At 40.4% G+C, this 25,045-nt stretch overlaps 2 protein-coding genes across 2 annotated transcripts in view; one reads left to right on the forward strand and one right to left on the reverse strand.

The window, feature by feature from the left end:
• cfap206 (cilia and flagella associated protein 206) overlaps positions 1-13,880 on the forward strand; it is a 25,286-nt gene extending 11,406 nt beyond the window's left edge. Inside the window, exons 4-12 of the mRNA XM_005942086.3 lie at positions 799-987; positions 2,444-2,611; positions 5,437-5,651; positions 6,673-6,792; positions 6,962-7,160; positions 7,282-7,422; positions 10,483-10,694; positions 10,820-10,963; positions 13,622-13,880. Coding sequence (XP_005942148.1) covers positions 799-987; positions 2,444-2,611; positions 5,437-5,651; positions 6,673-6,792; positions 6,962-7,160; positions 7,282-7,422; positions 10,483-10,694; positions 10,820-10,963; positions 13,622-13,843 — 1,610 coding nt within the window. The 3' untranslated portion in view covers positions 13,844-13,880. The remainder of the gene's footprint in view (positions 1-798; positions 988-2,443; positions 2,612-5,436; positions 5,652-6,672; positions 6,793-6,961; positions 7,161-7,281; positions 7,423-10,482; positions 10,695-10,819; positions 10,964-13,621) is intronic.
• A 736-nt stretch (positions 13,881-14,616) lies between these two features.
• The window catches only part of kcnk10a (potassium channel, subfamily K, member 10a), a 30,673-nt gene continuing 20,244 nt past the window's right edge, over positions 14,617-25,045 (reverse strand). The window contains exons 3-7 of the mRNA XM_005942085.3: positions 24,377-24,494; positions 21,131-21,291; positions 19,458-19,650; positions 17,827-17,969; positions 14,617-17,449 (exon numbers count right to left, since the gene is read on the reverse strand). Of these exons, the coding sequence (XP_005942147.1) occupies positions 16,772-17,449; positions 17,827-17,969; positions 19,458-19,650; positions 21,131-21,291; positions 24,377-24,494 (1,293 nt within the window). The 3' untranslated portion in view covers positions 14,617-16,771. The remainder of the gene's footprint in view (positions 17,450-17,826; positions 17,970-19,457; positions 19,651-21,130; positions 21,292-24,376; positions 24,495-25,045) is intronic.

Genomic DNA, 25,045 nt, shown 5'->3' on the forward strand with positions numbered 1-25,045 from the left:
ACCTCTGGTGCAAATTACTGACCTCTGTCATCATTTTAGGTGGGGGAACTTGCACAATCGGTGGCTGACTAAATACTTTTTTGCCCCACTGTATCTGCAATCTCATTCTTTTAGGCCCTACCCAGAGCTTGTAACCATAGTGATGAGACTGTAGATTGACAGGTAAATCAACAGCTTCGCTTTTACAGACCAATCTTTTTCAGCAGTAGGTTTTCAGTACGTATGCAAGGAGAGGACGTAATGCTTTCCATGTCTTCATGTGCAGCTGCTTTGTAACAAATAAATGGCATACCTAGTGCTGCAATCAATAAAATCATCACATTGTTGCAGTCTTGTCCTATTTGTAGCAAAAGTGTTGCTTTTTGCCATTATATATTTTTTGTTCTTTACAGATCAAAGTAGGCTATGCTAAGTTGGTTCATTTTTGTGTCAACCAACGAGTCCAAACAATTGATAACCACTGCTGTATTTCCCATTATCTCCAACTTGGGTTTTATGTTTAGATGAGCTGTCTAATGCATAGAAAGCCTGGATATGTTAAACAAGTTCAGCATAGCCATGCTGAACTTGTTTAACAGAGGCACTAGAGGTCATAAACCCCGATCTTAAATGATAAATTTCCAGACTAGTTAAAACGTGTGTTGGTCAGCTTAGAAGCTGATTATCTGAAGCTGTCATATGTGGGTTTATTTAGTCATGTTTGTGCTATTGCAGTGCTCTATTTGAGTCACATACAGACTTCACACTGCAAAACCTTGCCACAATGACTTTTGGTGATGACCTTGTGTGTTTGTGTAGGTGAGTTTCTTGAGGATATCCACCAGTCAGAAGAGTCCAAGCTGAGTCCACTGTGCAGAGAGATCACTGACAACAGGGTGAAATCAAGGAAGGAATTGGATGGCCTTTACCAGAAAATCACCACTTATATCCTGCTGCGCTCTGCTATGGGTTCGCCTACAGATACCAACACTATGGAAGAGGCTACAGGTCTCATACTACTTTTCATTGTTCCAACTACAATGTCATGTCTGCATACTGAAAATGTAATGCCACGTTACACCAAAGGCTGTGCTACTAATTCTAACCCCAGATCATCCAGACAGCCCTTTCTGCTATTCTCAGTGATTCTCGAACATATGTCTTGTGAGCTGACTATGAACTTCAAAACATTTCTGATGAACCACAAGTCTGTTCATATTATGTAACATCAGACTTCCAGTTAGAAAGATCAGGTTCTGAAAGGGAGCAAATTGTCAGCAGTTTTCTGAATGGAATCTCTTCTATTCACAAAATAAATGAACAATTTTACATAATATGGTGCAGAGGTTCCCGGGGGGGTATAAAAAAAAAAGAAAAAAAGAAAGCTTGGACACTTTGGCTTCACCTGCACAAGTGCCGAGGTAGGTCTCTGCGACAGAATTAGTTTCCCTTGCATCGGCAGCACGCGCTGGGTTGTCCAAATCACGGACAAACAGTATCCCACATTCTTTGATTTTTAGTTCACAAACACTTGTTGTAATAAATAACTACTCCTGACATTTTGGAGATGTTAGCTCTTTATACAGTAAAGTTACAGTGGGATACAAATAATATCAGGCTGATCCTGCCACGATTTGTTCCCCGTTCAAATCACGGACAAACAGTATCCCACAGTTGTTTATGTTTTTAAACCCATTTTGCACAGAGAGGCATTTTTTGAAAAATGTATTGATAGCAATGTTGAATATTATACACAGGAAAAAAACAACTACACGTAAAATAATTACACCGTGACGCCTCTGCCTTTCTAAATGGAGGGACAGTAACTGCGTGTGTATGTAAGCATGTAAAACCTGAAGATAGTCAGATTAACAGTATTTTGTCTCTATCTGCCATTCTGCAATTCATCTCATGTAAACAATAACGTGGCGCACAGCGTGACGTGAAAAAAGGCACATACCTTTGACGTTGCGTGACGAACTCTGTATTCCTCGTCCACACGTAAACGCAAAAAAGGAGTTTTAAAAAATACTCCGTTTTCGGTGATTGCGAAACGCCGTTTACGTGTGGACGAAAGGCCAAACGCAGAAACAGCTGCGTTTTCAAAAATACCCGTTTAAGTGTGGACGTAGCGTAAAAGAGTTCTGAGATTATTTTATAACTACCTGTAATTTATTGCAGTTTACTAAATGTTTGAGGTGTGAAATAAACCGCAATGGAGTTTGAAAACAAAATATGGGTGTGTGTGGTTGGAGGATGCGTTTGTGCGGGGGGCTGGGTGTTTAGTTGGTGGGGGGGCCCGAACATTTTTCTTGTAAAACAATGGGGGGCCCAGCAAAAAAAAGTTTGGGAAACACTGATATAGTGTAACAATTAGCCATGCAGTGAATGATGCTGGTGGTGGTAATAATGATTATACATGCAGTGTGTCTAACGTTTGACTTCTCTTCTTCCTTTGCCATAGCTGTCCTGCAGAGCGTCTTCCCTCAGGCTGAACTGGGAAACTTTCGAGTGGCCTTAAAGAGAGACCAGGAGCAGCAGCTCAAAGAACTCACCATGATTGTTACTGGGATCCGACTCTTCAACAAAGCCAACAAGAGGGGTGAAGAGGAGGTTGACATCCATGAACTAAGTACAGTTTTTATGCTTATTTTTCACTTTGCCAGCTTGAGATTGATTGATTGTTAGAAGACCTCTACTGTAGATTTAGCTCAGTGACTGTCTCTTTGCTATTTGAAATTATAAGCAGTCGCATGCAGTTAAAATACTTTTAAAAACATTTGTAGGCCGACCAACAACATTGGCCGACAGTTCACCAAATGAAATGAAATGTCTTCATGAACCAAAAAGTCCAGCTGTTTTCGTTTCAAGCCTGTAACACTATAGACCTTGCTCCATAATGGTGGTTTGTGAGTGTTGTACGACTGGGCAGAGGGGAGGGAGAGGGGACACCTCTGCAAAACGCAGTTTCAGTTCAGCAACATCCACTCTGTAAACCTGTGACAATCTCCCCAGTGTGTGTAGCTTTGCGCTGAGGGTTGGAACGTACACATCTTTTTTTTTTTTTTTTTTTTCTTGGTTGGGCTTGGACCTTTTTTGCAGTTTTCTTTAATCAGGTTGACAACTTAAGTGTCCGAGACATGAATGAAGTGTCCTGGTCAGTCAGTATCTCTTTCGATATGCCGGCTCTGGAGATGACCTGAAACTGTGTCTACACGACACTCTTTGGTAAAGTGGTGCACAGCAGCATTGCTTCAGGTTATCCTGTTGCATAATCCACCAGAACTAATACAAAGTGATATCCCTCTGCACTCCAGTGAAATGGCTTCATGGTATGTGGCTGCAGAATGTGTGAAGTGATGATGAGGTGGACCCAAAAGGAGAGAATCAACAGGCGTGAAACTGGGACTTCACAAAAACCGAGCCGTTTTATTCATAGATTGCACGAAAACGCAAACAAGGGACGAGCGGAGATAGGACTAAACTAGCAAGACAGTTAAACTGGGGAAACTAAACACTAGGAACCTAAAACATGAAATGCACATATGGGACAAGACGGGCTGGGGAGAACACACGTGGATGCACATGACAGACGGGGGAGACAAAGAATAAAGCACAATGAGAGGAACACGTGTACAGAAAAAGGAGACAAAAACATAACGACTGGACACACAGAGGGCGAGGGAGCTATATGCACAGAAACGTAAACACAGACAACAAGACAGATTCTCACAGGAGGCACAAAAAGGACCTAGCAGACGAGAGACTAAACTGGGAACACAAGAAAACTCAGAAACATAGAAAGAATAAACTCAAAACGAACTAGAGAAACTTACATCATCATTATAATACAAAAACACAATAAACTCAAAATGCTAGGTCCAACACCTAGAATTACAAATGGCCTGATGAGGTTTGCACCAGTGTGCTTAAATGGGACGTCCATTAACAGGAGTGGGTGCAAGGGTGCTTTTGGAAAGGGTGGCTGGTTCACCAGCTGACATTCTGGGCAGGGCGCACGCTATTGGTGCATGTTTTCCTGTGTTCTCCTAGTAGTTTTCTAGCTCTGTTTCCCAGTTTAGTTCCTTAGCTTCCCAGTGTCATAGTGCTTTGATTTTAGTTCATATTTCTAGTTCCTCGCTTTTGGCTTTGTTTGTTGTATGTTTAAAGAGTCAGGGGGTGGCTGTAGCTCAGGTGGCAGAGCAGGTCAGCCACTAATCTGAAGGTCGGTGGTTTGATCCCAGGCTGCCTCCTGGCTGCATGCCAAATATCCTTGGGCAAGATACTAACCCCATGTTTGCCTACTGGTGGTGGTCAGAGGGCCCGGTGGCGCCAGTGTCCGGCAGCCTCGCCTCTGTCAGTGCGCCCCAGGGCAGCTGTGGCTACAATGTAGCTTGCCATCACCAGTGTGTGAATGTGTGTGTGAATGGGTGAATGACTGAATGTAGTGTGAAGCGCTTTGGGGTCCTTAGGGACTAGAAAAGCGCTATACAAATGCAGGCCATTTACCATTTACAGCCGAAATAAAGCTGCCACTTTTAGTTCTCACCCTTGCGTTTATGAGTCCTGCATTTGGGTCCTACATCCTGCCTGCCACACAGTGAGCCTTGACATGTAAAGGCACTCAGCCTGGTCTTGTAGCCAGTTGAGCTGCTGTTGATGCACCAACACCTGCTCCCAATGCATCAACTCCACCACAATATCTGCCAGCGTCACTCAACTGCGTTAGTCATAGGCCATCGTCCCACAACTGGTTTCGGTACCAATCGTGACAAAAAGATCCAACGCACTCAGCATCACAAAGTAAGTGAACGTTTTTTTGTGGTGCTTCACACTCTTTAGTTTCTGCAGGCCTCCAGCTGCCTCCTTCAGCACAGCACACAGCTCTGGCATCAGGTAATTTTGTCCAACTCAAATAGGGGAGGCATGATTGATGATGGAGAGCTGCTGACCACACCCTGAATCTATCACTCCACCCCTCCATTGCAGCTGAGCCACAAATCACACCCCATCACATATGCATATGTGCACCTTAGATGTTGAGGGTTTCTGTGGGGAGGTTTAACTGTGGACAGTACTGTTTTAAAGAATCTGTCAGGTTCAGCCACTGACACAAGTTGTTACATCAAAAGAGGAAACAAACAGGTTACTCACAGGGCTGGGGGAGGCTTCAGGCTCTTACCCAACTCCACTCTGTCAGGTCTCTTTCCAGCGGTGATGGCAGCCAGCTCCAGCTGGGTATGATAAAGTCCAGCTGAATGTATATAGATTCACAAAACACACAGATCTAAATCACAAAAAATTTAACAAAAAATAAATCACAAATTTCACAAAAATTTAACACCCAATAGAAAGTCTGCAAATCACACTAAACCACTCCCTTGTGACAAAATTCTGTCTTGTGATAAATTCAGCTCACAACAGTGATATTTATACCTTTTTGTGTTCTCCTTGCAGTGCCTTCAGTTCTTCAAGAGGCTCTTCCAGTCACCAGTAAAAGCATAGCAAATGAGCTGTGTGTGACACAGACTTTGGTGTTCAAGTACACTGCTGTGCTGGAGAAGCTAACAAGCTCTGATGTTCAGCTGGGACATTCTGACATGCCCGTTATTCTCCTCAAACAGGCTTTGTACAATGCCAGACAGCATGAAGTTTTCCTAAAAATGTTACTGGTAAGGTGGCTGTAACTTTAAACAAAATGTTAAAAACATGGTATTTACATGGAGACTACACCTGTTATAACAGTGATATCAGTCATTTAATAATAATAGTACCAACTTTTAGTGCTTTGCAAAAGTCTTGAGCTAGGAAAAAAGAATTGGGTGCAGTAATTAATTGAAACATGTGTACTACAGTATATTAAGACAGTGTTTTAAGCTGTGTACACACTGAAAGCTATTTGATCACCACATGATCATCATGAAGCTGACCACTGGGTGACTGGCCTGAAAGTTGAGCGAAGTTTATCTTGGGTCACGCCCACTTTCTGACTGGAGAGGTTCACCCATAGACGGCTGAAGCCACTGAATGTCATTTGTATGATCTCTCGTAGTGAAATCACTACAAAAAGCATCCAGTGCGTACATAGCTAAAAGCAAAAACTGATTGTATAATTCTGAATTTAAAGGTCGGCAGCATTTAAGAGGATAAATAAATTTTTCCAGTGGGTGACTATCACGGACTAATGTGAAGTGTGTATCAATTAAAGCAAGATGCCTGTATAATTATAGAGTAGTGGTAACAACACAACATGAAGTGTACATTTTAAATACACTGCATAATACTTTAACAATAACTAAACTAACAACCTTAAATTGCAGCTGAATAATATTGTCAAATAATAAAACTGAAAAATATTTTCTACCTGGATGTTGCATCCTGGGTCGAGCTCTTTAACCAGCTGTTTTACCAACCATATGGTCACAAAAGTGATGATCAGGCTGAAATAATTGAATACTGTTATTTTCAGCCTTAGTCTCATTTTGATTATTGAGTATTTTTTCCTTGAGATACTCACTGTTAAAAGTTTGGACAATAAAAAAGCACAAAACGAAACAAAGCATGCACAATGTTTTGTGTAGGCCCATTGCTATTATGTACCACTGGGCATTTTAGGCTATTTTCATCTTATTTAAGGTGATTTTTTTTTATATTAAAATATTTAGTGAAATATTAATTTTCCTGTACCACCAGGCTGATGCAAATTCATGTGCTAAGCATGTTGAAACCCTGCTGAGTGACGTCTCACCACAGATGAAGCTGCTAAAAGAAACTGTGCAGTCAAAAACAGCAGTACCAGCTGCAACAGTTTTTGTAAGTTGCTTTGATTGTTTTGAAGTGTTCTTAAGTTGTTACAGTTAATGTCTTGTTATATTTCATCTGAAGGAATAGATGGAAGTGTGTACAAGATTTTCTTCCTCCTTGATTCTTATATTTGTCTGTACCTAGAGTCTTTATTTTGTCATTTCTCATTCTTTTTCAGCCATTATTCAAGATGCTGTCAAAGTTATGGTTTGAACTTCGGGATGAGGGTGAGTTCCTGTACATGCTCAATAAAATCATGCTCAGACTCCAGCCCTTCTCTGCCTCCCAGGCCAGGATTTTCTCTGAAGCATATCTAGAAAGTCTGTTGGAGGACTCAGAGGTGAAGACAGACGAACAGAGAATGCTTGAGTCTTCAGGTATGGCTTTGGTCACCCACAGAAACAAAACTACATTTTCCACAAGAGTTACAAAAAAGAGAAATGAAGATCTATGCTTTTGCCAGTCTTAAATGTGGTTGTGATTTATTTTGTCTTCCAGATAACTGCGTTGATCCAGCTTCCCTGAAGACACAGGAATGGCTTTTTCCTGAAACAACAGTCAATTTTGAGGAAATGCCCCTACAGTATAATGGATTCTGTGGCTACACACTTGTAACCAGAGATGGCCTTCTACTTCCAGGTACAATTCCAGTGTGATGGTTTTTTGCTTAGGTAAAACACATTTAGGTGTGTGAGTAAAGGCGTCAGCTTTCTTTAAAAACACTCATGAAGTTGCAGGGAATTATGAAGTTGTTCTCTGAATGGCCACAAAGGTGGTGACCAAAGCCTCTTCATAGCTATAATTATACTGCCTTCCTGATCCCATCCATCCATCCATCCATCCATCCATACAGAATTTAGGCTAGTATTGTAATTAAAATGTTATATTATAAAATTCAAAAATGGAATGCAGTCAACTGTGTCTGGCATAATGCTTGTTCAAGTTTGTAACTAGAATGAATCAGATTTAGGTTTATTGAACCAGGTTCAGCTGGACAAAGGTAGTGATATTTGGGGTGGGGTTTGGAAGTCATTTGCCTTCTGTGGGTGGTTGGAGAGCTGTTTGAATGGTCACCTAACATGTGTAATACTAATGATAGTCTGGACTCTCTTACCTGTCTGTAAAACTTGCTTTTGGCCTTAAATGTACTGCAGCTATTTTCTACAGATTTGTTAAATTTGCTGTATTTTAAAAGAATGCAATCCCTACAATCTACATAATATATTTTACAAATCGTGTTTTTCAAGTATTTATTTTTTTATTCATCAGTTCCTGCAATCTCCCATAAATTTTGCGTGATTTATTCCCTACATTTCGGTTGAGGGGTCATATGATGATACTGCTTTGATTGCACAGAATCCGTATAGAAATAATATCAGTTGTTGATCATTCTTAGTAGTCTGTGGGAGCGCTGTTTGGCGTCACTCATTAAGACCAGGCTGAATGCTAACAACGTGTTAATTCTCTCCTACGTGTCAGCACATCAAATTTTTCCACCTATGACTAACTAAATAAAAACTGCAATCTGGGTTCAGAAAACAGCATAGTGCCGTTACGGCTGCCACAAAAGTGATAAATGACATACTTGTTGCTCTTGATAAAAAACAGCACTGTGCTTCTCTCTTTATCGACCTGTCAAAAGCTTTCGACACTGTGGATCACGGCATTTTAAAGCATAGGCTTCTTTTTTTTGGGGCTGTCTAGACATGTCGTCTCCTGGTTCACTAACTATTTGAGTGACAGGACTCAATGCATTAAATGTGAAAATCTGTGCTCAGAACTTTTGAATATTCACACTGGGGTGCCACAGGGTTCAATTTTAGGACCTCTGTTGTTCATCATGTATATAAATGATTTGGGACAAAATGTGTCCAATGCTAGTATGCATTTTTATGCTGATGACACAGTTATTTATTCCTTTGGCTCAAACCTTGAAAAGGCAATAGAATCTTTGCAGAAAGCTTTTGACGTGGTTCAGCACACACTTCTGGAGCTGAAATTGGTTCTCAATGCTGAAAAGACAAAGCTAATGTTGTTTTCAAACATGAAGAGATTTCCTCAAACTGTCCCTTTGGTGTCCACTCTTGAGGGAAACCTCATAGAAGTGGTGCATACGTATAAATATCTTGGCTTTTTAATTGATGATTCTCTGACCTTTAAATCTCACATAGACAATCTTGTGAAAAAACTCAAACTAAAATTGGGGTTTTTCTTTCGAAACAAATTTTGCTTTTCTTTTGAGACAAAAAAGCATCTTGTAAATGCCACATTTTTATCTGTTTTAGATTATGGTGATCTGCTGTACATGAATGCTTCCGCCCAGTGTCTTCATAAGATTGACTCAGTATATCATGCCTCTTTACGGTTTATTACAAACTGTAGGGCCTTGACCCATTGTTGTGATCTGTACGCTCGAGTGGGATGGTCTTCGTTGTCCTCCAGGAGGTTTGTTCACTGGTGCATCTTTATTTATAAGGCCCTGCTTGGACAAATGCCCACCTACATTTGCGATCTGCTCACACGGAGAAGTACTGTTTCTTACAGCCTGCGTTCAAGCGATCTTTTTTTGCTCAATGTTCCATTTGTCAGAACTGAACTGGGAAAGAGGGCTTTTACTTATGCTGCCCCTTTCACATGGAACATGATGCAAAAAGACTGGAAGATAGCAGATCTTATTTCATTAAATGCTTTTAAGTCCAGTGAGAGAGCCAGAGAAAAATGTTTTTAAAATGTAATTGTTACTTATAATATGTATGTAACTTTGTAATTTCAACATGTTGTCGCCTCTTGGCCAGGACTCCCTTGAAAAAGAGGTTTTTAATCTCAATGGGACTTTTCCTGGTTAAATAAAGGTTAATAATAAAATAAATACTGCAGTATTAGGTTGACACTGATTTACAGGACATGTACCTGTTTTTGCAGCTGGACTGTCTCTTTCACAGCCCTGAATTTCTGAACCAGAGTATTAAAATGAATCATAAAGGTGATATACTAAGATTAGCAGCAGACAACTTGAGTAAAGCTGTCCATCAAGTAAGCAGGCATGGCTGTGATTGTTGCCACTATGATGTTATTGGAAAGCATAAATGGTGGGGATTACCAATAGTTTTAAGTACAGTGCCAAAGCTTCAGGTCTCTCCTACAGAACTATTTCACTGACCTTATTATTAAATGTTTTATTCTATCACAGTACTACCCTATCACTTGATTTCACTGAGCTTCTGAGAGCAACCCATTCTTTCAATGTTTGTAGAACCAATCTGCATGCTTAGGTACTGGATTTTATGCACATGTGGCCATGAAAGTGATTGGAACACGGGAATTAGCTTATTTTGATGCAGCATCATTCCCTCTTATCTCGGACGAGCGCGGCTCCACCTTGATCCAAGTATTAGGACTGTTAGCCAATACAAGTCTTTGATGATAAGGCTAATATGAGTGTTTATCTTAGTGAAACTTCTCACCTGTGTAATTAGACACATTAATCGGTTAGTTAACTGGGCACTCAAAGCACTTCATCACATAAGACTTCATAGAAGCACTTTTTTCTATACTTAAGCACCTTGTCTAACATTCAGTCTCCTTCTCTCATGGGTGCATCAGGGGGAAGATTGTTTCATTAACTTCAAATTAAATGAACATAGAGTAGATCAAAGGGAGGCTGTGGACCAATATTATATTAATATTTATCTCTTGCAGGTAATCCATACATCGGAGCCCTGAAACACAAGGAGAAGCTCTATGTTTTTACCTCCAAAGAAGCTGCCATGAAGTTTGCCCTTAGTCCAGACAGCTTTGTTGCAGAGGTTGCAGAAAAAGCAAAATACTCCCCTGAACTCATTCAGCTCCTCAAACTCCACCAACAGTTTTCCTGTATTAGTCCATACTCTGATGTGAGCAGACTCTCACAGGTAACTTTCTAATAGCCACAACACACACTTCAAAAACATTTAATGAAATTCACAGGAGCTTTTAAAACTTTCTTATGTTTGGACAATCTGTTGGTAGTAACTGATTTCGACTTTTGGTTTGGCAGACCCAGCCAAGAAAGGGTTTACCGGTGAAGCCAGGTATAAAATGTGAGTGTGGCACTCAGACTGAAATTCACCCTGTGGAGAAAAACATTGTCAAGTCATATGAGTGGAATGAGTGGGAGCTTAGACGAAAAGCTCTCAAATTGGTGAGACACGTTCATTTATTTTTCTCACTTTGTAGTCTGATGTGTGCTAAAGTGTTGAAACCTATAGTAATACTTAACGGTGTTATTACTTAAAAGTATGACATTTTCTACAAACAGCGTTAGGTAATATATTAAACTTGTAACTTTTTTCAGAGAGACGTGTTTGTCATTCATTTAAAATGTACAATGTAAACTGTTCTGTTTTTGAATGATTCATGAATGTGAAAAGACTTATCAGCAGTAGCAGAATATCAAAAGTCACAGAACAGAATAGTAGTATTGGAACAGTTGAGAGGCCACCCTGCCTGGAGCTGTCCAGTGGATTGCACAGATTTGTCACTTCCAGACAGGTTCAGTCCGTTTACTCACTTTCCATAAGAAAGCCACAACTCGGGGTGGAAAATGCCATAAAGTAAGCAGCGGATCATGGCCTAGACTCGGCATTGTTTATCCCACTCAGTGAGTCTACAGGTTAGCTTAGTCTCACGTTTGTGAAAGGCATTGGAGGCAGACAATGGAGATGGAGAACCTCAGGAGCCCACCTGATGGTGACGAAGACCCTCAGGAGACCCTGGAATTCTCTGTCAGCCACGGTCAATTCTGACTACCTTCTTTCTGGCCCATAAAAAGGGAGTAAATGGGCTAAACCTTTCTGGAAGTGGCAAATCTGTGCAATCCAAGTGGACAGCTCTAGGCAGGGCATGGAAGTAAGTGTCATGAACGAAAACAAACGCACATATGCAGGGTGGCCATCCGACGCTCACAGTTATAGTAGCTTTTTGTTTGATGTGTCCTGATGCTCTTTCTTTCTGTCTCCATGTTTTACAGTTTTACAATTTGATGTGGTTTTATCAAAAGTTACATTTTCCTTCATAAGTGTCTTTTCTGATTGTGCTTGGATTATCCTTTCAATTACTGTATGTGCTATAGTGTTGGATTGTTTTTTTTTCTTATATAATTTTCTTGTGTACTTTATGATAGAACTTCATAGACCTCATAGCACCTCAATGACATGCAGAAATGCTCACATTTACACGTTTTAGCAGATATTAGTTTACTGAACATTTATACTTACTATAAATGCAGTAAGTTTATAGTAAGTATTTTAAGTGCTTAAAGTCTTTGTGTGTATGTTTGTGTGTCGATGTGTAACTTTGCTGCTTTTATTAAGAATGAATATGAATATGTTAATTTCTTGGAACAAGGCGTCCCACGGCAGCCTCAGGTTCATCTTTACCTGTACAGCTTTTGTCATTAACAACCCTTCTCTAAATGAACATTGTGCTGTCTGTGTTCTGAGCCTATATCCAGTGAGCTGCAGTTCTCTGGGAGAAAATACTTTGTTGATATTAGTTATCAGAGGAGAATGGCCTAATATCTTTGGGCTGGACAGGAACTCTAATAACCACTTATTACATCTAATGACTGCAGAAAGGTCTCTTTGAACACATCACACTTTGAATCTGGTACAGTATGTATGTGCTCAAAAAAATTATCGGATAGAATAGAATAAAACAGACACGATAGAAAATAGCCTGGTCTGATGAGTCTAGATTTTTGCCACAACATTTGAATGTAATGGAAAAATGTGGTGTCAACACCATGAACAGGACATTTAAGGCCAAACAAACAGACTGAGAAAAAGCACATACACCAGGGCTGTTGCATTAATAAATGCAGGGAGATAAATCAATGCAAAAACACAACCTTCAACTGTGCAATATTTTCTTTTCTTTTTTCTTTTTAGCTGTGCAATATTCTTCTTCTTCTTTTAACTGTGCAATATTTCCAAGGAACCGTGCAATATTCTAAGGACTGCATCACTGTGTGTATTCTCACTTGTTCATTCTGATACACAGTCTTGTACATACTATTTTTTTTTTCTTTGTTTAAAATGTATTGTACAGATATACTTCTTTTTCTTAAAAGTGCCCTTTTTTTTACTTGTACTGAACGGGTTTGTATACAGTTTTCGTTGTTCGAAAGCACACTGACAGTAAAGATTGTGGTTCTGGAAACCCTGATCCATCTTGCCTTGGATCAGCAGCCCAGGTTGTTCCTGGTGGTGGTATAATGGCATGAGGGATATTATCTATGCATACTTTGAAGTCCATTAGTAGCAACCAAGCATTTTTTTTAAATGCCTGGGTAGTATTGTTGACCTTTCCCATCTCTTTATAGCCACAGTGTAACCACCTTCAGATGGCTTAACACATCCTGTTACAAAGCTTAAATCATCTCAAAAGGATTTTATGAACATGACAATGAGTTGTCATTGTAGCACTGAAATGGGCTTCACAGTCACCATCGCAGTCCAACAGAGTACTTTTAAGAACTTTTATAGTGGATTATATAGGATAGGATTTCGAACGGGATTTTCATCATGTATGTGGAAGCCAATGAACGTGTAGCAGCTATGTGATGCTATTAGACCAAAATCCTAAAAGGATTGTTTCCATCACCTTGTTGAGTATATGCTACAAGAACTGAGGGAGTTACGAAAGGCAAACTCTAACCTGGTACTAGCAAGATGTAACTAACAAAGTTAACTGGACCTTACTGTATTACAGTGGTTTCAAGAGTTGGGTTCTGTTTTGTTTGTGTCTCAATGCACGACTTTATTTACTGACCTTTCATTTCCATGCTTCATATCTCTAGGCCAATCTTCAGACCAGAGTTACCGTTTCAGTACAGACTGACCTGAGTCACATGAGACGGGAAAATGTCACTCAGACCTGGCTTCCTAAGAATGCTGCCTGTCAAAGCAAGAGAGATGGTGCAAGCCAAGTGCCTAAACCTCAAACCTTTGTAGCAGGTCTGAGAGGACAAAGGGGTGCACATGTTGTCAAAGCAAACCTGACCAGATCTGTGGATGATTAAAGAGAAATTGTTAACAAAATAAAGGTTTATGTAAGAATCTTCTTGTTGTTTTTATCCTTTTTCTTTTATATAGCCTATACCCTCTGGACACTCCACCTGCAGTGCTTTTGTTTACAGCACTTGACCCTAAATTTTTAAACCCTGGAAACATGATTTCTGGACTACACCAGACAAGATGCCTAGCTCTAGTTTGAAGGTATGATTCCGTGGCACTATGCAGATCAGCATCCACTAACCCCGCTCTGTGATTTTACATGCCTAACAAGCCTACTGTAGGTGCTTGATTTTATACACCTGTGGCTGTGAAAGGGGCCATTGGAAGACCTGAATTAAATGATTTGGATAGGTGAAAGAATACTTTTGGCAGTATTGTGTAGCAGCTCTCACATCTCACTCACACACACACACACACACACAAAAACACACACACACTATTAATAAAGTCTGTGTGATTAGTTTCAGGTTCACGCTCCGGTCACAGCTGGCTTTTTTGATACACCTGGGGTATTGCATGTCATGTTAAACATACATTATATCTTTGTTAAGAACAGCAGAAACTGATCCAACATGCCCCAATTTCTCCTTGTTTATCTGAATGCAAGTAGCTACCCTTTGTAACCAAAGAGTCAGGAAGTGTATCTGAAAGTGATGCAGATCTGTGGTGGATATTTTTCAGAAACAGACACAGGAAACAATAACTAAAACTAAAACCAGGACAAATTGAATCTTGACATTTGCAAAATCATAAATAGCACTCATTTAGTGATCTTTAATTCCAAAAGGCAATCACTACCTTTAATGTAATGGTTGCACAGGAGATACTGTGAGCAGTGTCTAAGTACATAGCTTGTGCATCTTATTAACACAGGCAGTTTAAAAACGCCGTCCTTTGAAGCAAGTGGTCGTATACAGTCAACATCATATACATTATAATAATCTGTAATACAGCATGCCTTGTTCCATGTCTTGGTTTTCTTTGTAAGCTTTGCATTTTTGTATCACTTGGAAGCATTTTAAAACACACCTTCTTGCATTGACACTAGCCTAGAGCTTCACTTGATAATGTGAACAGTAAGATAAGACAAGAGTGCATACACAGATAGTGACTACATTAACATGAGGCTAGGAGCGGTGTTTAAAACAGTATGAGCATCATAATATCACAGTATGATTTAAGCACGTTTTCTTTTTTCCCCCTTAAAAGGTACACAGTGAGTACGAGACTATTTTATTTTGGGGGAAATTATCTGCTCAAACAGCCAATACGATGGCTGAAGCTGCAGCCGATGCACAAGTTCATGAAGATGGAGTACTGGCAATGGCCATCAGATGCTGGCTGCACAGAAATCTCCAACTGCATAGAATTTCATTGATAATGTCCCAAACTGTCCAATCCCATGTTTTTCACATCAAGATTGATTCTCCAGAGCTAAAATCCTTCCTCCTGTTAAAATCCATCAAAAAGGTATTAAGGCTAGAATTGTATGTTTGGACCACATTTACTCGTTTGACAGGTGTCACAGCCTATCAGGTGTCAGTCCTGGTGGATCCGTGTTCCACTGACGTCCATCCATTTGAATTTTCCAGACTGCAGGCGAAGGGGTAAACCCAAGTCAAATCAAGATCTGTAATGTCACTGCCACACCTCCTAAATATGTTCGTTTAAGGTACAATAACAAGGGCACGATGCACACTGACAGTAACAGCAGTCCCTTTTATACTCTCAAACCCATCGTCTCAAACCATGTTTCATGGAGAATATGCAATAGACATTCCTCTTTCATTATGGCTCTTCTTCCATTCTATTTTCATTCTTTCATTGAGAACAGGTATAGTTACTGACCCCTCATTCAATACTTAGGAGACAATATCAGGCCCTGAGATAGTGTTAAAAGAGGTCAGACATTGTACAGAGACAATGACTAAGGTTGGGGATCATGCACAGACAACATGTGGCATGTTTTTAGTCACATTTCAATGCACATTTTAAGAATCTATTTTTAGTAGGCAACATGACAACTAACACATCATAAGAAAGTCAGGCCTTTATGTTTTAATGTTCCACACAGCATTTTTTTTTCTGTTTTCATATTTATTATGCGTGAGACACGGATGAAGTCACAACAAAGTTGTACGTCTGTGTGTACACATAAGACCTCATTTAAGACACCTCCAATTCTGTCACTGACATCCAAACCTGATACTTTCATCACACATCTAACAGTGCCAGTTCTCTTTTTAAGTCTAATTTTTTAATGCTAACACTTTTGAATCTGGAGAGTGATCTGCATCAGCTTATTTTTTACAATTTCACTGGTTCTTTACAAACCACATCATCTGCATGGTTGGACACATTGGTAATTGCTGCCATGTCTAAATGTTTCTGGATCATTTCTAAAAGCGGGGCCCCATGTAGATGGTCAGAACAGTTTCTTGTAGCTCCGCCCATGCCAAAACTTTATATGTTTGTTTATATTTCATTTCAATTCAAGTGAAAGTGCAGTGTACAGAAGAAACAGTGCTGACTAACAACTTGTAGTTGTATATGACATGTACTGTATACTATGACAAAACAGAAAATACTTAGTGAACACTCACTCCCCTTCCCACTTGGACAATTGAAATCTCTCCATGGGATACGTGTGTATCTTTATAGATTATAGCTGAGTACAGTACAATTGAGAAAAACAATGGACATAGCTGACAACTTTTACTATAACTTAACAATCATTTGTCAAAGAACAATGACAGAAACCCTTCCAGGTCTTGATTTATAGAAAGTAACATCTATGCCTCAGATCCATAGAGCCCATTGAATATGTGACCATTACTGTATATATCAAAAAGGAAAGGTTCTGTCCTTGCTCAAGCACACACAGGAATAAGGGAGAGGCACTAATGGTGGTATTTAAAAACCCATCTGTAGGATCATGCAGAGTCTATCTTAATATGGAGATCTATATCATGGGTTTTGTCATCCTCGTTCTCTTTGGTGTGCTCCTGTATAAGCCCATTTTGCAGCTTGCAAGCTTCCACAAACAGTGGAAAATCCGACAAACTGGTGTTGCATTCCTTGTCTTCGTTTTCATCCTCTCCTTCGTCTTTTCTTCTTCCTTCATCTGTCGTAGGTATGCTGCAGTCAAAAGCAGGTATGCTGTAACCGTACGCTTCACTATGAGGCCGGCGAGTTTCATCTGGGATGTTTTTCTTTAGGTCTCTATTCCTGTTACGCTTGGCTAGCTTGGTGACGGAGCCAAGGCGATTAAAAATGTTGTCCTCAGACATGGTTTGGGAGCTGGAGCGTCGGTCACACTGTTCGGCCTCTCGCAGTCGAAGGTTGTTTAGCTTAGTGTCGATACTTTCCTGGGAAGAAGTCTTGTAGTTGTTGGCATCCAGACTGTTGAAGATGGCACGCCGTTCTGGGGAAAGCATGTCCAGGGACACAGCACGCTGGTCCAGGCCTAGCTGCCGTCTCTCCATGCTTCGGATGGTTGCAGCTCGCTGTAACTTGTCGTGGACTTCTATGCTCATGCGCCGGCGTGTCTCTCTGAACTCAGCTCGAACATTTGCTTTCCACTCAGCTGCATGAGCTTTGATCTCTCCAACCTCAGGAAAAGAATATTGTCAGATATAAGGTTTAGTAAATATACTGCACTAGGTTCCCTTTACCTTATTGTGTGCACCCCACCTGCAGAGCCCCTGAAAACAGAATGTCTGTTTTCTTATCACATGGTAATCAGAAACATACTTCTCTGAGTACTTGGAACATGAGACAAATTAGATTAGATGTTAATTCAAAACAGAAGGGATTCTCACTGGAATATGTCACCAGTCAGAAATAGGTTGAACTGTAAGGATGAATAACTTTGGCAGGCAAAATCTGACTAAATACAAATTAATGTATATGACAGAATAAACAGCTGTATAGTAAAATTATGGCAACTTGGTGGCACCCAGATTAGAGGTTTGATGTGAAAACGTACCTCTTCTTTTGTCTTTTTGGACAGCACCCTCAGCCAGTCACTGATCATGTTCAACACTGCAGCAAAATAAGCCAGGCCACCCAAGATCCAGAACCACACTAGCGGTCTGTACCACTCCCGGTACTCAATTCTCCGGTCTCCACCTGATCAGGAAAAAACAAACAAACTTGTAACTGCCTGCAGGTGTCCTCTCCCGAACCTTTCAGGGATTGAAAGGGGGGAATTCATGTATTTTGTTTTATCTGTTTTGGGTCCACAAGCACAGACAAAAACATAACTGGCATAAGTATTTGTTATAGGAGCAGGTGTTGTTTTTTTCTTTATTAGGAAATGTCACAACAGGACCGAGGCCTTCATCCATTACAGGTAAACCTGTCCTTAATGGAGAATTGACATTTCAGTCCAGGGCTGATAGACAATGCTATCTGACAGTTATAAAATATGTTGAATTACCAATGTGCAGAAGACAATTTACATACTGTTACTAAAAATTGTGGTTGTAAAGCAATCTACATATAAAAACACCAAAGCAGTGACTCAGTTACTCATTACAGTACTTCAGGCTTCCCAAAGTATTTGGAAAACTAGGTGAAGAGAGGAGCTGAGCTATTGCTTGATCACCACTAAGTACACCAAGTGAAGGTGTACTGAGAGCATCTGGCAGAGGCTTTGGTCCACGAGATCTTCGATTCCAGTCTCCAGGAGTGCTTCAACAGCATTCCTGGAGGGAGGAACCAGATGGTGGACAGTGGAGTTGAAGGGAGCTGTCAAGCTAAAGCGTGAGTCCACAGGCTAACTGTGCCATTCCAGGAGGCAGCTGACAGGTACTGGCAGGCCAAGCACAGTATGGCTCTGGCAGTAGCTGAGGAAATCTTTGATCCAGGTGCAGGTGGCATGGGGGATGTGGAAGTGGTCCAGTTTGGTGGTGAGGATGTCTTGTATTATAGTATTGAACACTGAGCCGTAATCCATGAAGAGCATCCTCACCATAGCTCTTTCTGTCTGTGAAGGTTCTCAGTCATCCAGGTTACTAGGTTTAAATCTGGGACTCTCCACCATTTGACCTTAGAACTGAAGAAGCTTCTCGGATGAGAGGTGAAACGTCTTCAAGCCACTCAAAGAAGTCCAGACGCTTTTCTTTGCAAGCTCCTTTGACTACGATGACCTGGATGACTGAGAACCTTCACAGACACATGTCAAGTGCATTTATACACTCTGAATATAAACAATACTATGCTACCCAAAAGCACAATGTACATTTGTAGATGACACTATATATTTCTTTATTCTTTTTTTATTCCACTGGTTCTAAGGTTGTTCTGGCCTAGAGTGCTTTTGATGCGTTATGTTATGTGTTATGTTAAACTCTGCTGAGTGTTAAAAATACTCAGGACCCTTGTTGGATAATAGACTCACTTTTAAAATCCAAGAGGAACACCCTACAAGAAACTTTTCATCAGATTTTCATATAGAAACTAATCTTGTTTCTCATTCACAAGTTGTAAGAGCTTGTCTGTGCTTGATTATGAGATATTGTTAGTGGATTACCTGCTTTAGATTTATCCAAAACAACCTAATTGTTGGGTGTGGTGTTCTGTGTGAATAACAGAGTGTGAATGACAAGGACTTACCTGCCACATAGTCACCTATTCCAACTGTTGTCAGAGTAATGACGACAAAATAGGTTGACTCCAGAGCTGTCCAGCCCTCAATGTGCTTGAAAATCACAGCTGGGATGGTGACAAACAAGATGCAGCCAGCCAGGATAAAGAGCAGCGTGGATGCCACACGGATTTTAGTCTGACTGATTTGGTTTTGTTTATTCTGAGAGGTAAAAGCAGGAGAGGAGAGGGAGAAAGAGAGACATACACATTCTATCAGGAGTATAAGTTATTAAACCAGTCTCATTTTCAGCAGAGCTCTAAGTGTGACTGTGATCTGACAGAGGATTTTGTTCCTCATCTCTTCCCACCTTAGATTAAGATGCTTCTTGGACGATCACCTCAGCGTGGGAAAAGGCAATCTCGATGAAAGGGGTGATGCTACTTTTGTGGCAGCATCACCCCTGCTCATCGAGATTCCTCGTTCACCTTTTGGTTTCCCGTGCATAGTCCGTGAATAGTCATTGTCTTCCCGTGCATTTGTGTGGCTTATATTCTTCACTTCTGCCAGCCAGCCATCTCCCATTCAAGTCCTCCAATGACTGCATCTCAGGAAACTTCCTAACTTACCTCTCAACATATTTCTGTCCATCTTTGAACTTTGTCAAAAACCTTAAATTGTTTCATGGACAGATATATCCTGCATTTGAGTCTGCCTGTTTTTGTGAATCTATTCTACATGGAATAAATTAAGGTATCTTAATAAGAATAAGTTGAAATGATTTTGTAAACCGCCAAACCAACACATTATTGCATAAAACAACAAGGTTTCAACTTTTTTAGTTTACACAATTTATGTGTTAGGGTCTTGGTCTGTTACCCAGTTATTTTAATTGAGTTTTGTGGGCTTTCTGGTCTAGTTTTCTTTATGTAAACCTGTGATTCTTGGTTTTCTTTGGATTATATCAATGTATATTTTTCTCTTACTGTATCAATTCTGTTCTTGTTCCCTAGTTTTGTATATTATATTTTCCCTTAGTGTTCCATCCTTTTATGTCAAGTCTCCATCAAGGATTTCCCGTTGTTTGGTTATTTCCTGTTTTATTTTGGTAATCCTCGTTCCATATGTTCAGTTTTAATTTCACTAGTATTGTTTTCCCTCATGAGTTTAAGCTGTGTTCCCAGGTGTCACCACTCTGCCTTAACCACCCTTTTGTGTATTTATAGTTGCAGTCTTCCCTTTTATCTTTGTCTGATCAGCTGTTGTTTATCCTTATTTTCACTGTTTTCCTGCTCCCGGCTTTGTACCTGTTCTCATCCCTTCTTATTCTGCAGTGTAGATTATTATTAGTTCCTGATTTTCAGTGTTTGACTTAACGTTACCTTTTTGGATTCAACTACTAATCTTATAATAAACAGCTCACTTTAAATTTACCTGTGACTGACTCACACGCCTGCTTTGGGTACGTGCATCTCTGGAGAATTACAACCCTTAAAAATACACAGCAGCTGTGTATTTAAACTGAACATAAATAAGTAGCATTTGAACAAATTCTACCCAGTGTGTTTCATTTTCATATATATATATACATTTCAGATTTTTATGTTAAACCAAGGACCCCACATGAAAAACATCTTACTGACGGCCATTTCATTTTAAAAGGCAATAAGTTACATAACACAACAGGACCACTGTGACTCACCCGAAACATTTTCTCCACTTTGGCAATGCTTTTGACAAATATGGTACCTAGCTGGTCCCCAACACCTGCGAGGAGGAATCCAAACAGCGGGATCCCAAATATTGCATACAGAATGCAGAAAATCTTCCCTCCCTCTGTGCTTGGAGCAATGTTACCATATCCTAGAGGGAAAAATGGAGATAGAGGGGGCTATATAGATCTACAATATGCAGGAAAAAAGCAGTTAAGCAGTTAGAAAAGAAGTTAGTGAGACATTCTACTTTGTATGTAAAGTTCATAGCAGGCATTGGGGTGGTTTACTAAAGACTGTTTAAACCCCTAGATCTTCCAGTCTACTGTATGTGTGAATACATGAATCCAGCTTATAGTGTAACACTCGGTAAGTTGGATGAAGTGGGAGAGTCTTCCCGGGGGAGAGAGCAGTGATTAGAGCAGGCAACAAAGGACATGTAGATGAAGGGAAGAGAGGTGATGAGAAAGTGTTGTGTAGATATGGTGTTAAGGAGAGAAATGCAGATGGCAGTGGATTTTGTGAAAATGATGGAAATGACTGTGGTCAACACATACTTTGAAAAGAGTGAGTGACAAGCAGTGACATACATGATGGAGTATAGCTGTAAACACGCACACTACATCTAATGCAGAAGGTACAATTTGGAAGTGATAAGAGACTGCAACGTGGTGTCAGGGAAGAGTTGCCAGAAGACTGGGAAAGTACAGCTGTAGGGCTTAAGGAAACTACTAGCATGGTGTTTGATGTATCCACTGACAGAGGAACGTGGACAAGGAGACCTGGTAGTGCAATGAAGAAGTTCAGGAATGTATTCAAAGAAAATGTGAGACAGTCAGATGAAGTACACAAAAGCACTGGGAGGCAAGGTGTACAGGAAAAGAGGTGGCAGTGGCAAAGGAAATGCATTATAGTGAGCTGTATGTTAAGGTGGACACTAAGTGTGAAGGACTACTTTGAAGAACTGATGAATGAAAAAAATAAGAGCACAGAAGACAAACGGAGGAAAGTTATTGAATCAGAAAGTGAAGGGGTAAGTTTAGTATGGAGTTAACTTAACGGTGAGGCATCTATGAGGAGAATGAAGAGTGAGTTCGACCAGATAATGGACTGAGAGGATACCTGAGGAATGGAGCAGCATGTGATTGTATTGTATTGAGCTAGGTTAAGAAGACAGGTGACGATCAGTGAGCAGTAGTATGACTTCATGCTGAGAAAGAGCACTACTACCAAGGAGGCTGTGTAGCAGGCAGGAGTAGGACCCAAATACAGGACTTGAAAACACCAGGGTTAAACAACAGGTGGTTTTATTAAACTAAAACAAAGTACAAAACAAGGAAATCCAACCTTCAACCCCACAGGGCAACAAACGGAGATTCAGACAGCATACACACCAGGTAATTAGGGTGATTGGAAACATAGCTGATTGGTATCCGACTAACAAGACAGGGGAAGCAAAACTGAATATGACACAAATGAGACAGGATACTATCAAAATAAAAGAGGATGGAACCACACCCACAAACTGAGTCCAAGACTGAAACACGTGAACTTGACACAGATACTGGAGCTAAACAAACATGCACATATGACTGACCGGGGAGACATAAGCATAGAAAAACACGGAGACTACACAGACTACAACATGAAAAGACATAGAGAGGAGACTAGCAACAGACTTAATTGCCCCTTGGGGATAAATAAAGTCTCTCTGACTCTGACTGCCTGGATACGAAAGTGAGCTGTAATAAAACAAGAGCCAGGAACTAGAAATAATAAACTTAAGACCTACTAATACAAAGATTGAACTTAAATTCAAAGAAGTAAATTTAAAGTCATGAATAAGCCCAAAATGCTGTGCTGAAGACAAAGGACCATACCAACTAAATATGCAATGTGTGCTTTGAGATTGTTGATGAAGAAGTATGGAGGAGGTCAGAAGGAGCCAAAGTGTGTATTTGTGGATCTAAAGAAAGCATATGATAGGTTGCCAAGAGAGAAACTCTGGGCTCTTTCTTGTTTGCATTAGCGACTAACAGACTGACAGATAAGGTCAGTGTGATCTCTAATGAGAGTAGGAAGCAGGTGGATGAGAGCACGAATAGATGGAGGAATGAAATTTTGTAGAAGCAAGACAGAAGATATGTGTGTGAAAGAGAGGGAAACTGGTGAAAAGGTGAACGAGATGGTAGTGAGGCCTGCTATAGTGCGATTTGGCGACTAGCACTGACAAAAAGACAGGAGACCGAGCAGGAAATGGAGCTGAAGATGGTGAGGTTTTCATCGGGAGTCACCAGAATGGATGAAGAAGATTAGAAATGAGTACATCAGAGGGACGACTCAGGTTGAGTGTTTGGAAGATAATGTTAGAAAGAAAGCCTGAGATGGTTTAAGCGTGTGAGGGCAGGGATAGTGAATATACACTACCAGTCAAAAGTTTGGCCACACCTTCTCATTTAATCATTTAATGGTTTTCTTTTTTTACTACTTTCTACATTGTAGATACTGAAGACATCAAACATATATAGCAAGATATATGGAATTATGTAGCAAAGAAAGAAATGATAAATGCGCCAGATGGCCTGGCCTCTACAGTCACCTGACCTAAACTCATCGAGATGGTTTGGGATGAGATGGACAGCAGAGTGAAGGCAAAAGGACCAACATGTGCTCAGCATCTCTGGGAACTCCTTCAAGACTGTTGGAAAACCATTTCAGGTGACGACCTCATGAAGCTCATCGAGACAATGCCAAGAGTGTGCAAGGCAGTAATCAAAGCAAAGGGTTGCTATTTTGAAGAATCTAAAATATAAAACATGTTTTGAGTTGAGTTATTTCACACTATTTTGTTTACTACATCATTCCATATGTGTTCATTCATAGTTTTCATGCCTTTCTTGACTGACTGGCATTTGTATCCAGGAATGAAAATGCTGATTTTGTATGGAATTGATCCTTATATGTGGTGGGTTACACGTACACTGCATCCAACTTCCTTAAGTGGAGAGTTATTTCTGTTTACTTTTTTATGTAAAGAGTCAAAAACCTCTATATTGCCCATGGCTTCCATATTCTTACATGCAGTTATACAGGCACAGTACTGAAGAATCTATTGAAGGATAAACTCTGGTGTATATTCAGAGGTTAAAGGTAATACAATGAACTATGCATTCCCTACATTGGACCATATTAAAATGTTCAGTACGTTCAGTTCAGTCTTTCCAAATCTTTAGTACCTATAGTGGTGATGACAGTTCCAGCAAAAAAGAAGGCACTACCCAGATCCCAGTGGCTTGAGTTGTAGGAGGTATCACCAACAGGATTCACTCCAGCATTCACAGCCTCCACAGAGTGCTGAGAAGATAAGATAAGGAGAGAGAGAGAATCATGAAAAATGCTGACTGTGCTGTGGTGTTGATTCAGCTAAGTCTTCATATTTTAGTTCACTCTGAGGAGACAGGTTACACACAAGTGGCAACAAGAACGACAAGGCAAGACCTAAAAAGGGAATTGTTTTGTAGATTGTGGCACTTCACCAGTGCCTCACCCCGAGCAAACACCAACAGGCCTAAGGTCAGGGAGTCAAAGTGCTACCTGCAGCCTTGCACCCCTGTTGTACCACCAATTCAATTCAATTCAATTCTATTCTATTTATATAGTGCTTAATCTAAACAGTTGCCTCAAGGGACTGTAAGTAAGGCTACTACAATAATATACAATACAACGCAATAATAGAAAACAGGGAAAACCCCAATAATCAGATTACCCCTTATGAGCAAGCACTTTGGCCACAGTGGGAAGGAAAAAGAATCCTTTCTAACAGAAAATAACCTCCAACAGAGCCAGGCTCAGGGAGTGGCAGCCATCTGCCGCGACCATTTGGGGGTAAGGGGAGGAAGACAGGA

Source organism: Haplochromis burtoni, unplaced genomic scaffold, assembly GCF_018398535.1.
Source record: "Haplochromis burtoni strain Fernald_Lab_line unplaced genomic scaffold, NCSU_Asbu1 Contig_317, whole genome shotgun sequence".
Taxonomy (NCBI): domain Eukaryota; kingdom Metazoa; phylum Chordata; class Actinopteri; order Cichliformes; family Cichlidae; genus Haplochromis; species Haplochromis burtoni.